The following is an 18062-nucleotide window of genomic DNA, read 5'->3' on the forward strand; positions in this document are numbered from 1 at the left end:
ATCAGCTTATCACCAGGAGCATGAGATTTAATTACCCTTACTACTGTAGCTTGCACTGCTACAAAAAGGTTTTAGGGGTCAAAAAATTACCCATCAGTTTGTCAATCCTGCCATAGCATCTAATACAATGACCCCGCCCCCCCGCAACATGAATTCCACAGATGCAGAACCCAAATACCAGCCCTTGAAACTGACACGTACATCCCCATATGTAAAACAGAAACGCACGAGTTACTCGCACAGGAGAATGGAAAAGCCAGTTTATCTAAATTATGTAAACCAAACGCTGAGAGAAGGTTTAAAGCCTCAGCAGTTATTTTTAACAAGTAAAATATAAACGGCAACACAGCTTTAAAATCTGCCTTTGTACCATAAGCAGCCAAACTATTTTAAGAGCTGATCCTGAGAAGGAGCTGAGTGTCTGCTGCTCCCATGGAACACAGCAGAGTTGTGGATGCTCAGTCCCTCTCAGGATTAGGCCCCGCAAGCCTCAGCTTCCTAATTCTCTGGTGTGCTCTTATTATTCTACATGAGAGAGATTTGAATCATTGTGAAAAGCTGAATGTGAAGTTAATTTGTATTTTACTTCTGCTCACTAAGAAGAGAGGGATGATTGCCTTTACTGCCATTTTATCTCACTTATTTGCATGAGAGATGAGTTGGAACCAGAACACAGGAGCAATGCTCACTGATCTTTGAGGACCTTTTACCTCTGGTTTACAGCTGTTACTAAGGTATCCCTATATCAATGGACAAGTCAGTAAAAAGGGAGATAGATGTGATCCAGTGGATAGAACCTTTGTCTTAAGATTTAGAGACCTGGATTTTATTCCTAGCTCTGGCCCTAGCCTAAAAGATTGCCTTGAATAAGCCTTTTTGCCTCAGTTCCCCCGCTGTAACACGTAAGATGAATAACACTTACCTACTTTGTAAAATACTTTGGGATTGATAGAGGAAAATTACATAAAAACTAGATATTGTTTACAGCCCGGGAAAGGAGGTGGCTGTAGCAGCCTTCACACTGCTTTATTGTTAGGCTAGAGAGGGCAGGCAAAAGCGAGTTCCCTATTCCACGTTTCTAGAACTTGACAAGGCACAGCTGAATGCTTGTGAACTGTGCTGAACAATATGGGTGAAAAAACAAACACCCAGAAACTTTGGGTTAAATTTCTCAGTTCATTTTGCAAGAGCTTTTTCTTTTCTTTTAACCCCTGGAATGTTGATTTTTGCAAAACATGGAGGGACTGGATTATTCACAGCTGTGTGTGTGTGAAATCTCAAAAGCCCTTTTTTCATGTCTGCAAAAAATTCTCCCTTGGCATAGGAGGAGGATGACAACCATGATGTAGTCTTCCCACCTATACCAAAGCCAGGTCTTCTAGTGAAGTCAGTACAGGGCTGGGAGATTGCGATTTCAGCTCTACCACTGACTGACCTTAATGTCTTGCACCTTAGAAAAACAAACACTTTTAGCAGGTGTCATTATCTTCATTTAACAGTGGGGAAAAACAAAGACTAAGAGAAGGTAAGTGACTTGCCAAATGTCACAAAGAAATTCAGTGGCTCAGCTGGTAAGGAAGGGCTGTGTTCTGAATAGTCTTAAATTGGACACAGCTAAAACCTAAGGGGCCAAATCCCTCCCTGGTCTAACTCCATCAGATCTATACCAGACAGGAATTTGGCCCAGGATATCTAATATGCAGCAAATCAAGTCATATGATTTAGCATAGAAGGAACTATGGGTCAGATTTACAAATGCTTACTATCAGATGCTGTACTTACTACTGTGAGTAGTCCCATTAGGAATGATCTTGTAAACACTTATGACTAACTTTACTAACATGAGTTAGCCCCATTGTCCATATGAACAAACCCTTTGATTACAACGTCACATGTTTATTTACAGGATTTAATCCCCATTAATTTTAGAGGAACTACTCCTGGTATTAAACACTGCTCCTGGCAGCAAGTAGTTGTAGGATCATGTTCTATGAAAGTAAGCACTTACTGCAATAAGCCTTCTGTTTCTTGAATTGGATAGTTGTGGTCCCTAGCCAGATTGAAAGGAAAAAAGTGTAGACAGTCACAACTGGATGCTAGAACTTTATTATATAGGGTGTGATTTTCAGAGGTACTGAGAACCCACAGCTGCCACTTAAGTCAATGGCCCTGTAAATCAGAACCTTAGAGTGCCCAAACTTGAACACAGCTTGAAATTTCTTATCTTGCAACACATGGAGCGATTGTAACTTTTCTCCTTAAGGTCTGGCTCCTGGTCCTACTGAAGGCAATGATCAAACTCCCACTGACTTCAGTCGATGCAAGCTCAACCCAGAGAACTAAAGTTTACTGCTTTTGCCCTGACATACATTTAAATTCATTAAAGTCTCTGGATGGAGTTTCTTTTAAGGCAGAATCCCTTTCCATAGTTTCCATTTCTGGCTGGTACAGACATTCGCGGCATTTCCTCCCTCGGGGTTCTCCCACTTGGGTTAGGCGTTTAGTCACAGCTCTCACTACCAGCCCATGAACCAGCCCCTCCCTCATTTTCTTGCACACCACGGCTTGTTCTGCTCAAGCCAGCATCTTGGTTTCATTTGATCGTGTAGGCACGGTTCCGATGCTCAACATTTAATAGGGGGAAGCCTCCATTTCACCTGCCCCTATGCTGTAGATTATACCACCTCATGCTCACAACCTTTTACACACCCCTTCCCCTTCCACGCTGGTCCTGCAGCCTGCCCAGCTGGCCTGCGGCAGTCCATTCCGCATCCTAGCGCCCGCGGCCCTGCAGGGGGCGCCAGAGAGCTTTCTTGCCGGCAGGCGAAGGAAGCCGCGGTGAGCTGGTCCTGGGGCTGTGTGAAGTCTCTGCGTTCTGCGCCAGAGGGACGAGACCGGGGGAGAAAGGAGACCACGGGCAACCCACGATGGCTGAGGTCGGGTTCCTTCCCTGATCACACAGCTAGGTGAGCTGGCCGGCAACAAAGACCAGGGCTGGAGTCCCGTCCTCCCAACGCACCCTCGTGCTGCTTGACTGCTGCGGAGAGGTGAGTTTGATGCATTCAGGCATCTGGCTGAATAGGGCTAGCGCGCACATAGCCAGGGGCTACTGCCGCGAGAGGGGGACCCTGGCAAAGCCAGCCACTATCTTTGTGCTTTGCCAAGAGCAACAAACAAGCTGCTTAATTGTTACCGGTTTATCTCTTCGGCGATTCCCCAAATCGGGCAGAGCTAGAAGAGGACGGGCTTCCTCGGATCATCTCCGGATTCTGCATGGGAAGGTATTAGGGGAGACACCCTCTACTTCTGGGGTTCCCTCCTGGCTGCTAATTTGAACAACAGTAGCGAGGGGCAAATCACATTGTGAGCTTGTCCATCTGCCCAGGAGTGGGGGAGGATTCCTTCAGCTCTTTCATTAGGAAAGCAAAATATTACCTGTTGCACGGTATTATTTAATCAGTGACAGCCGTGGGCTTGGAACAGCTATCTGTAATTATTTCTGGGACTGTCTTGCTGTGCTCATCACACATGGGAAGCCAAACATTTGCAAGCTGACCGTCAGAAAACGAGAGAGAAGCAAAGTATCCCTTAGAAGATCACACTGCAGCTCTATATGCCTCTAGGCTCTTTTGCTGTGATAAGGATACTGAGGCAGAGACCTACAGAAAATAGGAAGAGAAATAAATGTGTAAACTAGTATTTGTTTATTAAAGTGGGGATGGCAGTTGTGTGGTTGACTTAAACCAAATGTACTTTTTTAATTTTAATGCATGGGCCTGATTGAGAAGGGAATCTTTGCTCATAGTTTTTTAAAGACGTTCTTGGTGACAAACCAGCATTCATACTTTTTCAGTGACATTTGAGTATGAAAATGAATATTGGATTTCTTTTGGAGCCAGAGCACACCCAGTACTATGTCAATCTTTACTTAGAGAGAGTTTGTTTTACAGCAACACATTGTCTTGCTTTCTCTCTTTTGCTCTGCTGTAGAAATATGGGGTTCAGATTCTCAACTCAGTTGCTGTAGTGTAAATAAGGAACAAATCAAACTGATGGAGTTACTCCAGATATAGACCAGATTGGCATCTAGCCCATATGTTTTAGAGGAAGGTAGCATGCAAATATAGAAAAGGGACACTTGCAACCCTCTAATTTACAGTGTGCATTTATAGTCATCCAGAAATAAGTGTCAATCTCTTTAAACAGTAAGGGTCAGATTCTCTGTGTAAACTGACAAAGCTCCATTGACTTCAGAGCTACTCCAGTTTACACGAGGTGAGAATCTGCCCCAAGCTGCAAGAAGGTTTTTAGGGTTGTCAGCAGTTATGTGTATTAGAAACCCCAAACCAAGCAATTAAAACTAGGGATTATAGTACAGATTGATTTAAGTACTTTCTTCTGCGAGAATATTCTAGCATTTTTGATTTCCTACCTAAAGCTGAAAGTGAGAGGAATGTATTGGCTGCATCACATTTATGCCTTTCTTCCATAAGCAGAACTAGAGTAAGAAAAACAAGTCTTGCTACAAGTGATTTTACATGACTCGCTTTTGACAAAGCATGCAACCGTGACTTTATTAGGTTAGAAATTGGAAGGCAAATGTATGTATTCTTTGGAGTTCAATTCCTGTCTCTCTGCTGGTAGATGAAACAATTCATAAAAGGTTTTTCCTTTCTAAATGCTTGTACAAGATGAATATGATTTGCCGTTTACTCCTCTGCAAAATAAACCAGAAGCATGAGATCTCAAAAATACATTCATATCCTTCTCTAGATAAAGTACATTGGACAAGATTTGTGCAACATATTGTACTCTGGAGAAAATTTAATAAAAAATTATTTTATTTCACAAAGTTTCATGAAATGTGTTATTGCTTTAGTGTGGGCAATGCTAATGTAGCAATTAATGTAGCTGATATTTATGATTAAAATAATCTTACGTCTTTCAAAAGAAATATCGGCAAACCTTTCTAACAAACAGAGATTGGTATTTTTTGTGAAACATGCTGTGTACAGAAGTAAAATTATACTATGGTATAATTAGTGAGATGAATTACCCACACTAAATGGTAGTATTGGCACAATACTAATAATCTATAGTGCCTTCATTAATAGATCTCAAAGCACTTTACAGAGGAAAGTAAATTTAGTTATCCTTAAATTCACAGATGGGAAAATTGAGGCACAGAGAGGTGACATAACACACTGAAGGTCATACAGCAGGGCAATAGAGGTAGTAGGAACATTCTTATGTGGTCTTTAAAAATATATAAAGAGAAAATTCAGTGTCTCCTAGCCCTGTGCTTTTCTGAATATTTACGTCTGAGCTGAGTCTTCTTACACAAAGAACATCAAGGAACTTTGTGTAAAGACTGTTTACTGGAATGGGCAGGTGCAAATATTTAGAACTGCTGAAGACATTTAAATAACTGCTGCTGAGTAATTGGGGCTTTGAAATAATTGAGGGTTTGGGAAAGGGAAAGGGAGTTCAACTATCTGCAAATAGATTAATGAATGCTTATGGTTTTAAAATATATTCATTAAAGTTAGTTTGGCCAAAAGTAGTAACTTAATATAAGCTATCCCAGCTGGCTTAAAAAAAAAAGTAACAGAGAACCTTATATGGCATTATGAGCTGAGCGCTGAAGATTATTGAACAAGAGCCTGTGTTCAACAAAGTGTCACAGGGGCATGTCTCAACAGCTGAGATAGAAAACTACTGTGGTATATATTCTACACAAAAGGTGACAAACACCAAAGGTGTCAGTAGCGTTACTTCTGTGGTTGAGGACATTAGCATATGGTTTAAATAAAGAAGTATTTAGGAAGAGTCTGATTTCTGCCTACTCACTGTATTACACCGCTTTAAGGTTCTGTGCAGAAGTCACAATGACGTGGTGAAGCTGAAGACGGGACCTGGGAACCTTCCATCTGCTCAAGTTTGGGTAATCCAGTGAATTCTCCATCGTTCCATTTTCCCACCATGGCTAAAAGTGCGGAAGTGAAGCTGGCGATCTTTGGTCGAGCCGGCGTGGGGAAGTCAGGTATATTTGTTGTCTGTTTTTCTTCTGCCTTTGATCAGGTGGCTTTTCCCTCACTCTCTTCAGTGTTCTCAAAATGAGCCTTTTGTGTAAGCAAAAAACAGCTGGGCCTTACTCTGATTTTATGTATACCAGCATGAATCATGCAGAGCATCATGGAAGCCAGTGGGTGATATGGGTGTAAAGCTGGTCTCAGAGAGATCAGCATCAGGCCCCTAACTTTTAATTTAGCTTTCCACACTATTTTTCATGCTCTAGGCTCTGCAAAATAAAAGGAATAGTATAAAAATGGAAGTGGGAACAGGCCTACTGTTTGAAGTCCATGCCAAGACTCCTATTGATTGCTATGGAGATAGAGATGGACTAGCATTGTTTAATTTGTCCCTACATAGCTTGCCCGGATTACGGCATGTTGACTATTATTGTTTAATTCCCTATACGAAAGGAGGTGAGAGTCGAGGTAGAATAATGCACTTGTCCTGAGCAGTATTGAGTGCTGCAGTGCCTATTGATTCCAGTGAGGATTTCTGGTGCTCAGCAACTCACAGGATCAGACCCTAGGAAAATGCGCTGGAAGCCATGTGGAGCTAACAACCACACGGCAGTTTTCACAGGATTCTAAAGAGCAGTGGAAGGACCCAGTCAGGTCAGGGTGGCTTTCTGGATGACCCAGCTTTGCCCTGTTTTGAGGAGGATACAGCAACAACTGACTTTATTCACGACATCACTGTTTTGGCCCCCTGCAGGGTGGAGAGGAAACAGCTGGCATCTGTTTTACATAGAACATCCCTCCTCCTGGCTTCCACTTAAAATTAGCTTTGAATGAGCAAGTTAAAATATTTTTAGGCTCAGAGGAGTCACAGAACTCCCATCCACTTCAGTGCCCAGGGAATGACTGAGTCCTTTAGAGAGCTGCTGGCTAGATTCACCTGCCAACTCCGTTGGTGTACCTAGTGAAACAAACACCTAGAAGAAAGTGACAATCTCAGCAGAAAACAAACATTTAGACACCCCCCTTTTCTACTGATATATTCATTCCAAGCTCAGTTTTCTCAATATTGTCTGGGATTTTGGCATCCGAAGGTTTGCATGTGATGCACCATTTGTACTTAGAGCAGTATAATGGTGCATTTGTAGAAACAAGTACTGACTGGTAAGTGACATGAGGTGCACAAGGTACCTTGAGTAGCTTTGTAGTCTTGCATTTACTTGAAAACTTTAGGGCTACCTTAATATACTCTTCAGACAATAGGACCAGAAGGTAAGGCATCTCTTAGCCTAATTTACCTCCTGTGACCGTTTGGGAACTTGAAAAATATAAGGCTGGCCTCCACAGGTACCATGTATTGTGGCTGTTTGTTTGAAGTGTGAGCAACATGAAGTTCCAGTGGGTGCTTTTCAGAAGATAAGGCTAGATACTCAGCTGCTGAAAATCAGTGCAGTTCCATGGAAATGTGTTTTAGTTTACAACAACTGAGGATCAGGCCCATAAACATTATTATTGTTTAGTTAATTTGGACCCAAGTGTGTTCAGAAGATATTGTACCAGGAAAATATCAGTGAAATAGCTCACTTCCATCAGCCTACAAATTAAGAGTATACATGGGACAGAGGACATTATAGCGATCATATCACAAAGGCAACACAAATTGAATTATATCTACTTATATAACATATTTCAAAGGGGGCTCTTAAGATTAAAAACAAAGATTTAAATTGCCTTACCTGTGTTATAATGCCACAGACTGTTAACTGGAAGTGCCGTAATAAATCTGCCTTTACTTTCTACCATTTATCCTATTTAAGTTTTGCAAGTCAGTTTGGACAGTGAAATAAGGTCAGTTAGTTTCACTTTTTGTTTGTAGTCAAACTCTGTTTATGGTTGTGGTTGTCTAGCACAATGCTTTGGTTGGATTCAGGATAATGAAGGAGAATCTCCCTCCCAAGTGTCCCCTCTCCCAAAAAGCTTTTTCAGCAAAATTAACCCCCCCCCCCCCACAAAATATTTCTCTTCATATGAGGTTCTATAACTTTTGAGAAAAAAAAAAAGAGAGAGAGACTTTAAATGTTCAGTCAAAAATAATCAGCAGTGTCCTTCATAAGAACATCTAGCATGTGAGTGGTACAGTTTTCACATTTGGTCTTACCTTTGTGGGCTTCACCACACTAAGGTTTTCTGGCAGTTATTTCCCACTGTGCTAATATCAGGACAACTTCACTGGTGGTAGCAATACTGAGACTGCTATTGTGGATTGAGCAGGATGAGAGACAAAATAGTCCCCAGAGAGCAAACTGTAGTGGACAGAGAGGCCCAGTGTTAGGATGTAATAGATGCTGCCTCTAAATGGCTTTTTTTGAGAGAGATGTAGATTCTTGAGTGTCCATATAATTTTCCATCAAGATATGTGTCCAGTTTATGATATGTAGTGTGTGAAATCCTGGTTTCTCTGACTGTACAGTACCAGACTTGACTAAGCCAGACAGCTGGAAGTTAAGCCAAGTTCTAAAAGCCAGAACATGACTCAAGACACTGGAGTGGACAAGATGTATATGAAGGAGGAAATACACGTGGCAATAAATAAGACTGTTATGATTACCAGAGAGTCGTTCCAAAATAAGGTCACTGGCTTTCGCTCTTCTTTGGCCCATCCTCATTTAACAAGACAGGGCCAGACATTAGGTTCTAGTCTGGCTTAAGCCTTCATTGGCTTCCCTCCCTCAAAGCAGAACATTTGTGAAGTTACAGAAGCATATTGTAATGTCCTGGAAAGATTCCCCTCCCAATTCTTGATCAGGGTTTGGGAATGACTGAACCCGAGGTAGCCATAACGAATTTTTTGCAGAAGAAATAGTGTGTGCGGGGACAGGATACTTTGGGAGTTTTAGGCTTTCATCATGCAACAGTGAAGCCAATGGGAGTTTTACCATTGATGTTACTAGCAGTAGGATCTGGGCTTTAGTCTGATCTACGTAGTAGTCCACTTAATAGGATGTGTTCAGTAAGACTTTCTATTCTTTCTTTCAGTATATTAATTCAAGGCTCTCAGAAAGGTGGGATGGATCATGAGTGATGAAGTCTCAAAGGGCTAAAGCCAGATTAAAACAAACTTCTACACTTGCTGCTACTTGTCAGGTTTCCTTGCCCTTTGGTTTTCTAGGCTAGAGGGTTTTTTGTTGTTTTAAATGGTTATATAATATCTTTTCTCAGTCACAGCCACTATTTACTTATCCTACCAGATTAAGACAAGTAGATTTAATTGCTAATCTACCTCACCTATTTTATTTTCCTCTCTAGATGTATGCCCTTCAAAGATAGAGGACCAAATCTACTTGCACAGGTGTAAATCAAGAGTACTTCCACTGAAGCTAAGAAGGTTACTTCAGAATTGCACTGAGCAATAAATGAGCATTCGGTACACAGTCTCTTTCTTAAAGAAAAGGAGTACTTGTGGCACCTTAGAGACTAACCAATTTGTTTGAGCATAAGCTTTCGTGAGCTACAGCTCACTTCATCGGATGCATGCTGTGGAAAGTGTAGAAGATCTTATTATATACACACAAAAAGCATGAAAAAATACCTCCTCCCACCCCACTCTCCTGCTGGTAATAGCTTATCTAAAGTGATCACTCTCCTTACAATGTGTATGATGATCAAGTTGGGCCATTTCCAGCACAAATCCAGGTTTTCTCACCCCCCCCCCCCCACCCCCCCCCCCCCCCCGCCACACACACAAACTCACTCTCCTGCTGGTAATAGCTTATCCAAAGTGACCACTCTCCTTACATTGTGTATGATAATCAGTCTCTCTCTTGTGCAAATTAAACCAGTGGAAGTGTTCCAATGCATGAACACACCATGAGCTGGATTCTCCATTCTGTTAAGGCCAGTTTGCACTGCATAAACAATACAAAGCGGCCTTAAACTGGCTGCAGATAATGGATAGAAAATTCCTTCTGGGCAGGGGAACTGTTTGCTGTCTCCTGTGTCAGCCACGCCCCACCCCCATTTAAGGGGTATTTAAGGTAGTGGCATTCCAAAGGCAGGGAAGGGGCATGGCAGTCTACTCTACCCAGTCCTGCACTGGAGCCAGGCAGCCCTGAATGAGAATGGCCACCAGCTCTCCGTGTCCTCCCCTCTCCACAATGTCTTGGATGGAATGGAGAATTAAAGCTCACAGTAGTTTACACTATGGCTGTCAAGCAATTAAAAAAATTAATCACTATTAATCATGCTGTTAATGGTACTATTTATATAAATATTTTTGGATGTTTTCCACATTTTCAAATATATTGGTTGGTTTCAATTACAACACAGAATGCAGAGTGTACGGTGCTCACTTTATATTTATTTTTATTATAAATATTTGCACTGTAAAAATAAAAGAAATAGTACTTTTCAGTTCACTTTCTACAAGTACTGTAGTGAAATCTCTTTATTGTGAAATTTGAACTTACAAATGTAGAATTATGTACAAAAAATAACTGCATTCAAAAATAAAACAATGTAAAACTTTAGACCCTACAAGTCCACTCAGTCCTACTTCTTGTTCAGCTAGTCACTCAGACAAAAAAGTTTGGTTACAATTTGCAGGAGATAATGCTGCCCGCTTCTTGTTTACAATGTCACCTGAATGTGAGAACAGGCGTTCGCATGGAAGTGTTGTAGCCGGCGTTGCAAGATATTTACATGCCAGATCCGCTAAAGATTCATGTCCCTTTATGTTTCAACCACCATTCCATAGGACATGCGTCCATGCTGATGATGGGTTCTGTTCAATAATGATTCAAAGCAGTGCAGACCAATGCATGTTTATTTTCATAATCTGAGTCAGATGCCAGCAGCAGAAGGTTGATTTTCTTTTTTGGTGGTTCGGGGTCTGTAGTTTCTGCATCAGCGTGTTGCTCTTTTAGGACTTCTGAAACCATGCTCCACACCCTGTCCCGATCAGATTTTGGAAGGCACTTCAGATTCTTACATCTTGGGTTGAGTGCTGTAGCTATCTTTAGAAATCTTACATTGGTACCTTATTTGTGTTTTGTCAAATCTGTAGTGAAAGTGTTCTTAAAATGAACATGTGCTGGGTCATCATCCAAGACTGCTATAACATGAAATATATGGCAGAATGCGGGTAAAACACAAAGCAGGAGACATATAATTTTCCCCCAAGGAATTCAGTCACAAATTTAATTAACACTTTTTTTTTTTTTAACAAGCTTCATCAGCATGGAAGCATGTCCTCTGGAATGGCAGCCAAAGCATGAAGGGGCATACAAATGTTTAGCAGATCTGACAGGTATATACCTTGCAATGCTGGCTACAAAAGTGCCATGCGAATGTCTGTTCTCACTTTTAGGTGACATTGTAAATAAGAAGCAGGCAGCAGTATCTCCAGTAAATGTAAACAAACTTGTTTATCTCAGCGATTGGCTGAAAAAGAAGTAGGACTGAGTGGACTTGTAAGGTCTAGAGTTTTACATTGTTTTGTTTTTGAGTGCAGGTATGTAACAAAAATAATCTATATTTGTTAGTTGTGCCTTCACGATAAAGAGATTGCACTACAGTACTTGTATGAGGTGAATTGAAAAATACTATTTCTTTTGTTTATCATTTTTACCGTGCAAATATTTATAAAGTGATATAAAGTGATAATATATATAATATAGAGTGACCACTGTACACTTTATATTCCATGTTGTAATTGAAATCAATATATTTGAAAATGTAGAAAAACATCCAAAATATTTTATAAATTTCAATTGGTATTCTATTGTTTAACAGTGCAATTAATCACAATTAATTTTTTTGAGTTAATCGTGTGAGTTAACTGCAATTAATCGACACCCGAGTTTACACACTGCTGTTCTAATCACTGTTCAGTTTGATTTTAAACCTTCATTCCTATGTCAAAGAAAGCTGGGATTTCATAATGCAAGTGGCTATTTTAAAACTCTGTGGTATTAACAGCCATTAAAGAAAGACACAAAGGTCTGATCCACCAGTGGTTGCAACTAAGGTCTGCAATACATGCATGGGCGGGAGGGGAAAAAGAAAGGATGGCGCGTACTGACCTGTATGGAAGGGGAAGAGCATGAATGTGAGAGAGAGAAAAAGAGAGAAAAGAATGGATGGAAGCACTGAAATGGTTGAAGTCTTTTCCAGCTCCCAATTTAATTGGCCTTTAAATACAGTATCTATGCCTAGGAGACTTTTTTTATTATGACCTTGGAATGATTAGTATCCAGCTAAGGTATGTGCTAGCCTAGCTTCCAAAAGCCTGTATGGCTTTTATTCTGTATGGTCCCATCTCAGTGTGGCAGATTGCAGGGTTTTGCACTGACAAATAGATCATTTCTGTGTCACTAGGATGAAGAGTTATTTCTGCTGACTCATGCTGGCAAGTGGCTCCCATCAGTTTCAAGCCAGGATGGAAGAACCTGCCTGAGAGAAAGGTAGCTAGGGATACAGGAGCCCTGCAGAGAAAATGCTAGGAATAGCCATGCTCAAGAGAAAAGACTAGACAAAGGTTGTGGTATTTTGTTGTGGCTATTTAAGTGAACAGCAAAGGCAAACCCCAGGAAAGGCCATGATTCAGCAAAGGCTTATTCACGTGGTTAGCTTTGCATACTATGACTGGAAGGGCATAAAGTTAAGCACATGCATAAATTTGGACCATATCCGGCATCTGCTTATGCTGTGCTTGGAGCTCTGTCAGAACTGCATTTGGGCCTGGGGCCCTATGCTACATTGACCCTACTAACTGCAGCGTGCAGACCCAGGTCAGCATATGGCCCTTGTTCAGCGACCACTTTGTTGCAAGAGATCTGCTTTATTCTGTGTTCAGTTTCAACGGGCTGTAACAGGAGCTTCACAGTGCCGCATCCAGACTATGTTTGGGAAGGTCATCCCTTAAAGGCATAGTCCCCAATACTACAACCCTCACTACCAAAGCAAAGCTGTGTGAAAAATGAAATGGATGAATCTGGGCTTTTATTCTGTGAGATGTAGTGGTGGTCTGAGCAGATCCTTTCTGGACATGTGATTTGTGCATGTTTTAAGTTTTATCAAAAGGGAGAGACTTTAACATTTGCCAAAAAACCTGAGAGAACAAAAATCATCTCTTCACGAGAGCCAGTCAAAAACAAGGCTGGGGGGGGGGGGGGGGAAGGGAATCTACTACATTTGTATATTTGTGTGTGGGGAGGGGCAAGGGGGGTTATGAAATTTTACAAGGTTCTGAACACACACAGCATCTGGTGGAATCACACTTTAACAAGAGAAACATCTGAAATCAATTCCCTTTTTGTGCCCAGTATGTAATTAAGTACAGAATAGAGATGCAATACAGTGCAGTACCATTTTTTTTTTTTTGCACAGCACTTTTCATCCAAGTCTATAGCATAAACTGTTTGTTATACAGCTGGTTGGAAAATGGTGGGGCACACTTAACATTTTCCCATTTATATTTTTGAAGTCTCAAATTTAAAAACATATCAGCTAGCTCTGATTTGTTATGCTACAAAGTTCAGTCTTCAAGACTGAATGGCAACAAGTTACTGAACTCAATACTAGAGTAATTGGGTGAAGTTCTACATCCTGTGTTATCCAGGATGTTGGACGACATGATCTGAACATCCCATCTGGTACAAACATTTTTGAACCTATGGATGAAATAAATAGCAAGGGAGGAAACCAAGCGGTTGAGGCAGGAGACAAAAATATATCTTCAGATGAGATTTTAAATGTACAATAGGTAACTCCTGTAGATGATCAGGGCCGGCCCACAACATTTTGGCACCTGAGTTGGGGAGCTCAAATGATGCCCCCGTGCCCCCTCGCTTGGGCCAAAACTTTGAAAGTTCTCAATTCTGCCTTCTTCCTGGTACTGCTCTGCTACCTACCCCAATAAAGGAGAACTAACAACTTAAAATGCCTTGTTCAAAAATTTTAAGGAACACTTCACTTTCAGACGCCTGAACAGCAAATGTAACTTTTCTTGCCTGCATAGTAAACACTGGCATTTTTATCTGTTTGAATAATCCAAGTGGTGCTTTCCATGACTTCTTGGTTGCAAAGATTTGAACTGCTTCCTGATGAAGGTCCGCAGTCTGGGCCAGCCCATGATCTGTTGAGATGGTTGGAAGGCCGACCAGCCTCTCCTGTGTCATTGTGGTGCATAGATGTGTTTTTATTAACTTCAGCTTGGAGAAGCTGCGTTCTCCACTGGCAACTGTTACAGGAAGTGGTAGAAGTATGCGCAGAGCAACAAAAGCATTTGGAAAGAGGGTGGTCATCTTATTTGTGTACATATATTCCAGAACAGCCTTTGGAGTTGATCCTGCTGAAATGTATCTTGAAAGGGCTTTCAGTTCATCACCTAAATCACTCGCATCAATATCGCGCGTGTCATCATGTGTCAACACTGTCTTTAGTGCCCTGCATTGCTGGTGTAGGCCTTCTTCAGGTATAGTGAGGAGTTTTGAAATATCATACAACATCCCAAATATACTGCTGTGTTCCTTGAGCTGTATGCAACGTTCATCAACTGACTGTACTGCACAATCTAGCACGTGGTTAAAGAATTCAACTTTGCATTGTTGTTTGGGCTCTCTTATGGGATTATCCTGTTTCTCGTAATCAAAATGTCTTCTTTGGTGACTCTTGTATTCTTGAATGGGTGGGAAAATTGCTTCAGTGTGAAGTTCCTCTGCCAACTTCTGTGCACTCTTCAGAACGTTTTGAATTCCCTCATCTGACCAGCAAGACTGTAGGTATGACTTTGCTTTGTCCAGTTGTTCCATTGCTCCAGATATATCAAGGTCAACACCTTGGAATCCTTGCTTACAACATTTATTTCAAACAGTATGTCATGCCACAACACTAAACTTCAAATTTCTGTGTGGCTATGTATGTTTCTGGTGATTCCATTTCCCTCTGCCACTGTTCTCCCAGTCATACCAGCTCCTGTAGTATCATCAATGTCAATGAATTCTAGAAAATGCTCTCTGACGGTCACCATTGCAGGGACATTTTCACTAGGTTCTCTTGTTGTTACAAAACACACCATTCAAGTAATCTGTTCCGTATAGCTGATCTGAAGTGCCACACAGTGCTAGGTTTTGGGTAGCAAGCATTCTCACAATGGCAACGAGCCTTTTCAGAACATTTGGCCAGTAAAGAGACTCTGATGCAATCTTCTCTTGAGGCTGATCATCTACGGTGGCCTTTAACCTTAGTCTCATCTCAAGCTCTTTCCACCCATGGAATGCTCTCTGGTGATTTGCTGCCTTCTCATGCCATGACAGATTTCTAGCCAGATTTTTCCAGTCCTTTGTTTCTGTAGAACCCACTGTAGCTGGAACTTTAGACTGGAAGAGTTTGCAATAAAAACAGTATGCAGCATTCTGGGTTTTTGAGTACATAAACCATGGCCTCTCCACTTTGTCACCACTGGGGATTTCACGCCAGTAATGTGTTGGATGGAAACTTCTATTTTCATTGTCTTTGGGGAACATGAAGTTTTTCACTTGCTGTGGCCCATGCAGTACAAGGAAGTCCTTCAGGCTACTGCTCAAGTGGGTCCACAGTCCTGGATCATCTAGACCAGGGGTTGGCAACCTATGACACGCGTGCCAAAGACAGCACGCGAGCCCATTTTTAATGGCACGCTGCTGCCTGCCAGGGTTCCGGCAGGCAGCAGCGTGCCATTAAAAATCCGGCCCGGCCCGCTCTTCTCCGCTCCCCGCCCCCTCCCGTGGAGGCTAGAGGCAGAAGCTTGGTCCTGCCAGCTCCCCTGCCTCTTCCCACAGTATGCTGGGTTCCTGCCCCTCGTTCTCCTCCTCTCAGTCCCTGCTGGACAATCAGCTGATGGCCCTTGTCAGGGAGGGGGTGGAGGAGGAGCGGAGTCAGCGTGCTTGCTGCTCCTGGCGGAGGCAGAGAAGAAGTAGGGCCAGGGCCTTGGGGAAGCGGGGCATATCCCCTCCAGCCCCCTGCCATGAGCACCCCACACCCCCAGCCCTCTGCCCTGAGCCCTGCACACCCCCAAGACCCCTGCCCTGAGCCCTGTACCCCCCCTCACACACACATAGCCCTCTGCTTGACTCCTTCACCCCCCCATGACCCCAGCCCTGACTCTGGCACCCCCACACATACCCAGGCTCCCCACATCCTGACTCTTGCACCCCCCACTTTCCCACCTCCACCCTGAACACCAAATGGGAGCTCCTGCACCTTCCCCCCCCCACATTCCCTCCTGCACCCCTCCCACCAAATGGGAGCTGCCCAGGTAAGTGCTCCACACCCAAACCTCCTGCCCCAACCCTGAGCCCCCTCCCTCATTCTAGCTCCTGGCCAGACCCTACACCCCAACCCCCAGCCTGCTCCTTCACCCCCAGCCCTGTGCTCAGTGCACTCCCACCCTCAGCTCAGTGCAGAGAGAGAGAGAGGAAGAGAATGGCCAGAACCAGGGAGAAGGTAGGTACCCTCTGTATGTGGGCAGGGTCGGGACCCCAGACAGGCAGGCAGAGCGGGTTTGGCAGCCGGAATCCTGGCTGGCAGGAGCCAGTGGATGGAACCCCTGAGCGGCAGCAGGCTCAGCCCACTGCCGGTCTGGGGTTCTGGCTGCCGGCCCCTTGCCAGCCGGGGTCCCGGCCGCAGGCCCCGCTCAGCCCGCTGCCGGCTTAGGTGAACGGAACTCCAGACCAGCAGCGGGCTGAGCGGGCCGGCGGCGTGAGATCAACATTTTAATTTAATTTTAAATGAAGCTTCTTAAACATTTTGAAAACCTTGTTTATTTTACAACAATAGTTTAGTTATATAATATACAGACTCAGAGAGAGAGAGAGAGAGACCTTCTAAAAAACGTTAAAATGTATTATCGGCACGTGAAAGCTTAAATTAAAGTGAATAAATGAAGACTCGGCACACCACTTCTGAAAGTTTGCCGACCCCGATCTAGACTTAAGGAACTAACCTCAGCAGCAGCTGTTTCTTGCGCCTCCACCACACTCTTCTCTGATCTACACTTTTCTTCAGGAATGTGCATGGTTACACATGCATTTGAGATGGAGATATGGACGCTGCAGTAGCTGCCAGGTCACCTGCACTCTGACTAACTGGAAGATCAGGCATCTCCTCACCACTCACATCCTCACTGGCGCCGGAAGGCTCACCATGAACATTTGTGTCCACGTATCTCAGGAGAGCTCCTTCCTGCTTAGATAGAAGAGCTTCCTTTGCTTGCTTTCTTTTTCTGAATGCTGCCCCAGAGGGGCATTTTCTTCTTTCACTCATGACTGCTGTTCTGTGCCAGCTACAGTGGCTCTCAACACTCAGTTGAAGGGGACAAATAAGCAGGCCGGTAGCAGGGCCTGAGTGAGGGAAGATATCAGTCTCTTAAGGGCCTAACTGGCTCCTACTGCTTCAGTTGACTGCCTGTTCGCCTCAAATGGGTTCAGGGAAGCAGCAGGAAACAGGAAGCTCCCTGAGAAGCTGGTATTAATCAGTCCAGGCTCCTGGGGGTGCTAGAGAGGTACATAAGAGGCTCCTCCTCCTCTCTCTCCCTGCAGCTCCTGCTGCTTTCTGTTACTCCCTCTCACCTTTTCTCCTGCCTGCCTGTTATGTCTCTTGTGCCCTCCTTCCTCCAGCACAGCACTCCACCATCTCTGTGCATCTAGAGCAGGGAGAATCCATATGCACCAGCAGCAGACACAATTTTCTACACTCTGGGTCCTAGTGGCGCCCCCCCGCCCCGCCCAACCCTGGCACCTGAGGCAGCGCCTCAGTTCGCCTCATGGTAAGGCCAGTCCTGTAATCCAGATGGAAAGAGCTTTAGAGGAGTGGGCTCTCATACCATTTGTGGCCAGACTGTATGAATTCAGCAGGGAGAGGGGAAGTTGATGCTAGTCATCATTGCAACACCAGGGAAGGGTGTAGAGAGACAGTGTATGGAGGCAGGCTAGAACGAGTCCATAGAGAGTTGTAGATACAAGAAGGCAAACTTTGAACCAAGTTCTACGCTCTCCC

At 43.4% G+C, this 18062-nt stretch overlaps 1 protein-coding gene across 5 annotated transcripts in view; it reads left to right on the forward strand.

Annotated features, from left to right (window-relative positions):
- Positions 1–18062, forward strand: part of RERG (RAS like estrogen regulated growth inhibitor) — a 164556-nt gene that overhangs the window by 28173 nt on the left and 118321 nt on the right. The window contains exons 1-3 of one of the 5 annotated variants that reach the window (XM_007060561.4): positions 1308–1386; positions 2264–3047; positions 5870–6043. In XM_007060561.4, coding sequence (XP_007060623.1) covers positions 5983–6043 — 61 coding nt within the window. In that variant the 5' untranslated portion in view covers positions 1308–1386; positions 2264–3047; positions 5870–5982. The other 4 variants (XM_043539433.1, XM_043539425.1, XM_043539428.1 and 1 more) reach the window with 4 other exon arrangements.

Source organism: Chelonia mydas, chromosome 1 (assembly GCF_015237465.2).
Source record: "Chelonia mydas isolate rCheMyd1 chromosome 1, rCheMyd1.pri.v2, whole genome shotgun sequence".
Taxonomy (NCBI): domain Eukaryota; kingdom Metazoa; phylum Chordata; order Testudines; family Cheloniidae; genus Chelonia; species Chelonia mydas.